The sequence below is a fragment of the Myzus persicae genome, unplaced genomic scaffold, assembly GCF_001856785.1.
Source record: "Myzus persicae strain clone G006 unplaced genomic scaffold, MPER_G0061.0, whole genome shotgun sequence".
Classification (NCBI taxonomy): Eukaryota; Metazoa; Arthropoda; class Insecta; order Hemiptera; family Aphididae; genus Myzus; species Myzus persicae.
In genome coordinates this window covers 913424-923321 of record NW_019104377.1, presented here as the reverse complement: position 1 = coordinate 923321, position 9898 = coordinate 913424, and the positions used below count along the sequence as shown (strand labels likewise).

At 28.3% G+C, this 9898-nt stretch overlaps 1 protein-coding gene across 1 annotated transcript; it reads left to right on the top strand.

The window, feature by feature from the left end:
* Positions 1–9816, top strand: LOC111041737 (erythroid differentiation-related factor 1). Its single transcript, XM_022326127.1, has 20 exons — positions 1–252; positions 1800–2026; positions 2344–2449; positions 3742–3888; positions 4069–4221; positions 4344–4519; positions 4600–4859; positions 4953–5188; positions 5251–5476; positions 5543–5685; positions 5745–5932; positions 6001–6168; positions 6228–6466; positions 6541–6717; positions 6781–7013; positions 7106–7249; positions 7321–7475; positions 8202–8359; positions 8422–8701; positions 9345–9816. The coding sequence occupies exons 1-20, from the start codon at positions 247–249 to the stop codon at positions 9466–9468; spliced, it is 3546 nt and encodes a 1181-aa protein (XP_022181819.1). The 5' UTR covers positions 1–246; the 3' UTR covers positions 9469–9816.
* Positions 9817–9898: the final 82 nt, after the last annotated feature.

Genomic DNA, 9898 nt, shown 5'->3' with positions numbered 1-9898 from the left:
ATCATCGTCCGTCGTCTACCATAGTCCATAATAATAAATAATAGTAAATAAATAATAAAATATAAGTAATATATTAATATATTATTAATATGTAACAATTTATTGAAGTCCCATTCTATTTTCTCGATGTCCTAATCTAATACCAACAACCAACTGTCCGGTCCGGGGTCCTGTTGATATATACGTTTGAAATTATTATAATAATTAAGAGCTATTTTTGCCCTACGCCAGTGGCCAGTACTGACAATGCAAGTGAGTGCTTTAAACTACACAGTTGAAGATCTATAATCTATTTTTAATTGTGCTTGGTAGTGTATTAATTTTATTATTGAGTCGTCACTCCAAGTGACATCGTACATCCAACCTTTTGAACGGTATTGTCATATTAAGCACGGATGCTTGGTTTATGTCGTTTCGGTGTGAAGTGAAATACCAAAAAACGAGTCCCAATTTGGCATCTGATGTCGATACATTTGATGTTTTTGGTTTTCAAATTTTTGACTTTCAAAGAACGAATCGTTAGATAAACTAAGAAATCATGGTAAGACATAGCCAATACAGAACAGTTGAAAAAAATCATGTTTTTTCCATCTGTAACGATTGGACTCTGATATAATGTTTTCTATTTTAAAATCAAGTTTAAACCTGTGGTGTGTCCAAGTTAAGACAATGACCAGTTTACTTGTTAACATAGCACAAAACTAGTTTAAGATGGCTAATCTGAACATTGCCTTAACTTGGTTGCACTTTGGTAATAATATGTTCTACCAATGTTCATATATTTTGAGCTTTGTATGTTTTTTGTTTTTACTCTTACATCTCCTTAAGAGGATACCACTCAATGGCTATGTAAGAGGTTGTTTGATTCAGTCAATTATTTGAGAAGAATTAAAATTTTAAAAATCTTAAATATATTTAATTACTAATTTAGAGTACATATTTTAAAAGTGGTCTCATGTCGATATAAATTACTAACCTAAGTTATTGCTCAATAACTAGATTATTTGGAAAAACAGTTGAGCATGTGACTAATTTACTAGTACAGGCAGATCTGCCGAGACTTTCAACATTTTCTCACTACTGTTAAATAAGTATTTAATATATATTTTTTTTATTATTAGTATATTTGTAATGTATAAATTAAGTAAAACCCTATGAGGACATAGCGTTGTCGGCAGCCGAGTGTTAAATAATTCTTGGTTATGTATAATATGTCTTTGTTTACCTTATGAGTTTTTCACCTTTCCCCACTATAGAATTGTAACATTAAGTTTACAAATAGTTGGTGCGGCCAGTTGGTCGGAGAACTTTCCCTAGCCAGATTGTCATGAGGCTAGACCGTGACCTGTGTTGTTTTAAGTTAATGATAATGATAAACATTCAGACATTTTAACTTGAGTGTTTCTTTATTTTCTAGTGATTTAGTTAGTTCACTGTTAATTATAGTGCAAAAGGAAAAATTTAGTTAACACTACATACAGGAAAACTTTATTTGTATGACTGTGTTGTAGCGTTTTTATTCTTTTGTTATTTAAACTCACTAAATTGAAATTAACATAAAAAAATATGTAAGATTATGAATAAATGGTATGGATTGTCTCTAATAGTTTGGTATAAATTTATTTTAAAACAAAAAAAGAGGTACAACAAAACAATTCATTTTCTATGAGATTAAAATAAATACCCAAATAGTCAAATATATGAAATTCTTAATCCCACTAATTCACACATTTTTAATAGTATTGATTTTTTTTATTTTAAATAATTATTGAATATATTTACCATTAATTTTGTTTTAGGGTAACAAAAACAATAATAAAATGAATTCTCTTCAAATATCAAAAACTGAATTTGAAACAATTAAATCAAAAGCTGTTGTCAAATATTCTTCAGTTCTTCGACCACCTAATTTTGCTCATCTTCAATGTAACACTGATCTAAATTTACCACCTTCAAATTGGTTGAGCAGCGCGGCTGAATCATATGGCTTAAGACACATGTTGTCTCATTCAGATGGATTTTCGAGGTAAGCAAATGTTGAATTTTTTTAAATCTTTGTAATTTTTTGATTTATTACCTTCATCATCCTAATTCTCTTATAAAAAAACAATCTACTTTGTCTATTCCAGGTAATCCTCCTAGACGGCTTAAGCGAAGATGGTTTCGCAACCTTCTATCTCAAATTTAAAATTAGCTTATCTTAAAACTTAAAAACTCAAAATTTCTCCCTAAAAAATTCATATGTAAATTACTCTGTACACATTTGTTTATGGTTCTAGTTAAGAATAGATTGTAAACTTCTTATAAAAGAAAAAAAAAAAAAATAATATTATGTGGTTTTAGTTTTCAAATGGCTCACATGTTTCCAGACTGCATTGGAGAAGTTGATGTTGTGTCAGATGCCGAAAATATCAAACGACTATTAAAAATACCCTACAGTAACAAATCGGTAATTTTTTTAATTTAATAATTATTATGTTATTAATAATATAACATTAAAAAGCTTAAAATTAACTACAGTTGCGTTAAAATAAGTTTTGATAGTTAGTACAATGTTATAACTTATACCTAACCATATCATCTTTAGTGCAGTAACTAAGTTTTTATTGGCAGGGGTGCAAGCATTTTCATGCATGCCAGTCAAATTATAATTTTTTTAATAATCAATTTGGTTAGGTATCAAAACATAGCTGGGCCAGCTACAAATATGTGAGTAAATTAAATCATAACAATATATTTTGTTTAAAATCAAACTAATCAATCCAATACAAATTAATAGCCCTAAATAGTGTTGGTAATGCAGTACTGCTCATCAATAAGATGATTGTTAAATGTTTAACTGATTTATAGTGTTCATGACTGTGTATTTTTTAGCGGTATAATATCATATATTCACATATTTAATAATCCATAAGCCATAACCAAACCAATTAGGTATTGGCAATGTGATTATAGTCATGTAGTCTTACGTATCGTTTTTCAATTTGTAATAAGAATTTTTGTGTTTGGTGTTTCTTGGATTTGCATATTGTTCTGTAGTGTTTGTTAATATTCTGTATAAGATGCATAAAAATAGTATACTTCTGTCAAATGGTGAAATTAAATACAAATGTTGACTTCTTTATCTCTTACAAAAAAGTGTAGGCGCAATTTGGGGGGTGCTTAGCTCCCCCAATTTTTTTTATTGAAATTGCGCCCCTCAGGCGGTTTTTTTAGTGAAAAAAGGCATTTTTAACCATTGATATATAACTATTATATAATTTGTATGTTCATACTATTTCACCAATTTTTCCCCTATAACTTTTGTTGTACATTATAGAGCATTTTTTTTTGCTACTTTAATTACATATTTTGAAGATTTTTAGTGCAATATTCCTAAACCTTATTACTAAATACGTTCTTTAATTTTCATATTTCTTCAAAAATGTTTACCTTTTATTAATGAGTAACTGATAGATAGTCTGGAGAGATGGATTCTCAGTGGCAGTATTTAAAAATATTGATATAATTTGTAAGCTTTATTGCATTACAATTCTACTGACTTTCGAAGACAGGTCCTCTTATTGTACAATTAATTAAATGTATATATAAACTTGATAATTTAATTTAATTATTAGTTTGTAGTAATCTGTCAATCCGCTATAAGTTAATGATTAAAAATATTGAATAACCATTCAATATTTTTAAGCTATTTGAATAAATAATCATTAATTTTAATTAAACTATTTAAATTCACTTTAGGTGAGCATGATGGTTCATAGAATTGAAAATACATTGCTTCTAGATGAATTTGATGTTCACAAACATTTGATGGTGCAAACAGTGGATGACTGGGAATGGCTGAGAAAATTTTTCTATGGTCATATTTTAGAATCATTTGATAGAAAAGTAAGATAAAATGTGTTTAATTATTGTATATCTGCTTTCATATTCAATTTCAATACTTCATGATATCTAATTTTAATTTTTAAAGTAACACAAAATTAAGACAAAGATTTGTTTGAATGTTAAGTTTTAAATTATGAATTATAATTTATTGAATCTAATTATTTGTATTACTGAATACAGGAGAAATGTATAACTCACAAAGGAAGCACTTTTGATGTATTACAGCAAAGAAGTTTGATCTCAAAGTTCTTACATTATAGCATTGCTGAGTCATCAAATTCCAACAATGACTATCAATTACCAAATAAAATTTTACCAAGTCCACCTTCTTTAGTATGTTTTTTTAGTATTGCCATTATATATATATTTACCATTTACTGAAACTTTTATTCACCAGTTAAATAGTAAATATATTAAGTTTATATTATGTGCATTAAACCATACATTATTTGCAGTCAGCTCCTCCTTTACCAGAACCTACGCCAGAAGAAGAATTTCCTGATGATCCTAAAACTCATAGATTATTCAATCAAAATGTTTTATGGAATTTTGAAGACCTGCGAATGTTACTTGGTACAGACTTGCCAATCTTTGGAGGTGGCACTTATCCTTGTATAAGCCTGAGATTGAGGTTTCTTATTTAATTTTAACTATAACCTATGGTTTTGTATTAAATCAAATATAATACTAATATTCAACGTTTAAATTTAGAGATATGTCAAAACCAATAAGTGTGTTAACTGGGATTGATTATTGGTTGGATAATTTGATGTGCAATGTTCCTGAAGTTGTAATGTGTTATCATTTAAATGGTATTGTTCAAAAGTATGAGTTAGTAAAAACTGAAGATTTGCCATATATGAGTGATTCTAAATTTTCACCTAAAGTCATCAGAGATGTTGCACAAAATATATTATCATTTTTAAAGTCAAATGCTACTAAAGCTGGACATACATACTGGTTATTCAAAGGTACAAAATAAAAATTAATTAGAAGCTTTAAGTATAAGTCAGTATTTAACGTGTTTAAGTACTAATGTCTTAATTACATATATTTCATTGTAGGAAAAAATGAAGATGTAGTGAAACTTTATGATTTGACATCATTATGTTCTGAATCATTAGTCGAGGGACGTTGTGAAGGTCAAAATCCATTCACTGTTCCTGTTGCTATGTTGTTATATCGCGTTGCTCGGAATTTAAAACATAACCCAGATGTAGGAATACCGTCTAGTCCAATCACTATCCAAATGTTGCTAAATAATTGTTTAAAATTATTAAACAAAACAAAGTACCCTCAAGTAATCAATTATACATAGAAGTGTTTGTGACAGTCTTAAAAATATTTTTCTATAATTTACAGATTGTTACATCAGTAAACTACATGTTATCTGACCTCTATATCCCAGTCAACACTAATCCCACATCACCTAAACTAGAAGATTTAACTAGTATTGGTGAAGATTCTCTCACATCTCATGTTGATTCTGATGACGATTCATCATTTGGTTCTGATGATGAATCTCCTACTTTTTCTGTTGGAGTACAAGATTTATGTTTGTCACACAAAAAAAAAAAAAAATCTACCAGTAATTATTCACCTTTAATGCATTGAATGTGAATTATAAATTTATATTTATTATTTACTGTTTCAGAACATAAGTTCCCTCGATCGGAACCTGTGGTAAAAACATTGGAAGAACGTTGTAAAAAAGCATTATATCATGTCGGTTGTGGCTTGAGTTGTTTACAGTATTTTAAGAATCTTAATCCACATTGTACAGATGAAGATAATATGGTCTGAAATAAATAATTGATTTTATATGTTTTTAATTAATGTATAAACTTTGAACTTAGGAACACTTTGGGGATGAACCTAAAATGGCAACATCATCAGAAGCAATTCCTATGCCATATTTTGTTTCTGAGATGGATCAACAAATGAAAGAAGATGAAAAAGTTGTCAATAAAGGCATTAAAACTAAAAATCGCAAACGTAACAAAGCTAATACAGTTGTTGAAAATGATGATGACACTAAAAATGTGTAAGTACTTGTTAAAAAAAATCTGATCTTTTGAAATCACTGTAATCTATGGCTTTTACTGTTTTTAGTCCTAGCACGTTACTCTGTAAATCTATTGCTGAAACTATGCCCACTTGGCATAATCCACCCGATGCTAAGGACAGTGATTCATGGAAACAACACTTACGGGTGTTACTTTATGAAAAAGCATGTTTATCTTATGCTGCATTAGCTGAACATGAGTTTACATGTAACAGGTAAGATATGAAAAATAGATTTGATATTGTTAAATGTTAAACATTTATTTTTACTATAGATATGGAGTAGCGTTGAAACATTTTCGATCTGTATTTGAATGCCGGTTATGTATTATTAACACCAATATCAACGACCTATTTGGATTTTTATTAGGACGTTGTGGTGATTGCTGTTTGTTGATTGCTCAAAACTGGGATAAAGCCCAACAATACACAGATGAGTTAAAAACTGATGAAAATTATGATATAGAAATAAGAGAAGCATTGCAAGGGGAATGCGATAATTGCACACAAGAAGGTAGTTTTTGATCAGAAATATTTGCTAAAAATTATTTAAATTTACAAAAAAATATTAATTGTATAATGTTATAGATTTCAATTTAATACCAAGATTATTTGAGTCAAAAGAGGACATGTTGAATGCAGCAGCCAATTGTTATGGACGTTCTTTGGATTTAGAAACAAATGAAAAAAACAAAAATAATCTAAACAGAAGAATTGGTAATGTTTACAATGAAATCACATCAGGATACATTGACGAAATTGCTAGTAAGTTACTTTTCCTTTGGCCTATATTAATTAGGATTGATCAATTTATTATAATTCTTATAGCTGCTTTAAGAGATAAAATTGAGCTAACTCCTTCAAGATTACAATGGCTGCTTAAACAGTCCAAACATTATTTGTCCAAGGGAATCGATAAATTTGAAAGTACCGAAGATTTAATTAATCTCGCATTGTTGTATTCAAACATGGGCAGATTATATAGACACGTATCATATTATTCATCGCAATATATGGTTTCCTTAGGAGAATTTTTAAAAGATGAGGATTTTACTAACAAGGTTAGTTGATTGTTTTAAATTGAAATTAATTATTTCAGTTGACTTCATAACACTGTAAGTCATTATTTAAAGATTTTATACTAATATTTTAGGCTGTGGAAAGCTACATGAAAGGACTGGCAGTGCTGGGCTGCCGTCGTTTTAACCCAAAACTCTGGGACATGGTTTGTTGGGACTTATCAACAACCATTTACAATATGGCCATACAATCTCAAGATGATCCATCTGTATTCAGTGTAAGTGTATGGTATTCAGGTGGATTATAATAATTTGTTTTGACTCATAGATAAAAATATATAATATTTAGGATAGGGTTGAAGCTGAGAAAGAAGTTATCAGTTTACTCTTGAAAGCTTTAAAATACTGTGATTTAGAAAATGATTCGTCTAGAAAATTGTTGTATGAATTTCGGGCAGCATACATTCATGACCGACTGGCTTCCTTGTACCACCATCGTTTAAGGTAATATTGGAACATCATTAAAGTACAATTATGGTTTTATTGTGATAGCATAAATGTATAATTCATTGTATGTCTACTCTTAGCCTATATTGATAATTACACAGTAATAGGATCTAAGCTACGCAAAGGGTTCAAGCGACATGTTAATATCAATGTATAGACTAATATATGTGTTTTTCAATGAGCATGCACAAAAAATATCTGTGACTTTTATTTAACAAATAATATGAATTTTAAGTTTGCATTACGATGGACACTTTATTTTGTTTTGCTCAAAAAAGTGATCTAAACGACATCACAAATGTTGAGGAGACAAATATAATTTAACAAAATTGATTTTTTTTTTCCCCAGAAAATTTTTGTCTCGATTTTATTTTGATGAACATGAGGTATTATATTATAATATAGGTCATAAATTATATTTTAAAAAAGTGTAGGCATTAGTGTAATGTATTCGAATTTCCTTACCTACGTAAATAATAATAAAAAATATTTAGGTATTTATTTAAAAGATAAACGAATAAAAAATTATGGTACAAAAAACCCTACCCACAAAAAGTTTCCAAATAATTAAAATAACAACAAAATGGTTTTTTAATTTTCCTGTAAACCTTGAAAACTGTTACTTCGCCATCAATATTAATATCTATTTCTAATGATAAACTGTTACTCATTATTACATGTTTATTCTCAGCTTATAACTACAAGTTCATATGTTTTTATCAGGTGTCTGGAAGTGGATATTCCAAAGTTTAAAAGTACCCTTCATCAGTGTACATCTCATTATAATCGTGCATATGAAATGTTTTATAAAATGGATCGTCCATTGGAGTGTCTTGAAATACTCATAAAAAACATTGCTTTAGATGAGCTTCAAATTGAAAGTATGTGAATGAGCTAAATCTTACAAAAGTTTGAAATAATTTCAATTATTATTATCATTTAGGTGCAACAAATTCTCAATCCAAAGTTAAATTTATCATGTCCATCACACAAACTTTAGGAAAGTGTGTTTCTGTATTAAAAATGTTAGCAGAAAATAGTATTGATGAGTACAAGGAAAAATACTTGGATGATCATAATGATAGTCTTGACAAAACAGATCGGAATAATGACGATGACCAAGATAGTGAAATGAAAAAAAACAAGTTGTTGAAACTTTTAGAAGAGAGATTACAACACATATTGAAGTCCATGATCAAACTGGCTATGGCAAAAACATCGAAGTAAGCGTGCCCTATTATTAATTAATTTATTAACGTATATTCTTCCATACTTTTTTTGCATCTTTAATGGCTTAACCTGGATTTTGGAGTTCTAATATTTTATAATGTACAAAAAAAATTCTGTTTAAAAATGGTCATAACTTAAAAATAATAATATCAATAAAATCCTCTGAAATGCCTTCGATAATATTCTTGCCTTTAAGTTTTATAAGAGGTAAATTCACTCTAATCTTAGAAATTACAGAGTAAAATGTATTATTGTGAACTCAAAATGTGTGGCTTCTTCTTAAGGGAGAGGCAAAAATTGTTATCCGTCAAAAATCTCATCACTCATAATTTATTTTTATACCAAATTAAAAACAGTTTTATTTTCTTCTAATATTATTTTTTATTTTGATGTAATATTTAAAATATTAGTCGCAGTCTTAAAACTTTCAGGTTTTATATTAAGTATGTATGCGAGTAGTTAGAATACAATAAAAGGCTAATGTGTATAAGAAAATTATCATACAGAAAAATAGAGTGCTAAATATACATTTTATATTTAAATTATAGTAAAATATACCTTTGTGATAGTTTTGTTAAAAACTAGTTCAAGTTTGACCTACTTGCTTTAACTTTACTTTATCTTAACTCGTTATAGGTTGACCAATAAAACAAACGAATTAAAAACAATCTACGGTGAATTGCTGCGAAAAAGTGATGACGCCAATGATTATTCACATTTACTCAGAGTTGTTACACAGATATCAGAATTAAGCTTCTAAGTTAAATGATTAGATGAAGTGGTTAAAACAATATCATAATACTTGTGATATTAATGTTAATTACTGTTTGTTGTATATTTTTTTGTTTACTTTTTATAGTCAACACTACTATAAAATGTTGGAAACCAGTCGTAACTATTTTTAATAATTCTACTACTACTTTAAGATATGTTTTTTGTTATACGGCAATACAGCCAAGATAGACTTGAAAGTCAGAAATAAATAATAGTTATAATATTGTACAATGTGAACATTATGGAAAATAATTCAAACCGATTTTTGTGAGTGTATTAGCACATGTTTATTTATGTCAATGAGTTTTAAATTAAATAATACATCTTCAATATATTTTGTCTTGTCTCCATTTTTATTTATACATACATACATTATTCCATTTTTTTTATATCCATGAAATGAGTGCGATTAACAA

Excerpts from the sequence above, each read along its gene's own strand:
- LOC111041737 (XM_022326127.1), top strand. Across the intron at positions 2,027-2,343 it reads CATTCAGATGGATTTTCGAG|TTTTCAAATGGCTCACATGT; the intron begins GTAAGCAAATGT and ends ATGTGGTTTTAG. Across the intron at positions 5,933-6,000 it reads GATGATGACACTAAAAATGT|TCCTAGCACGTTACTCTGTA; the intron begins GTAAGTACTTGT and ends TACTGTTTTTAG.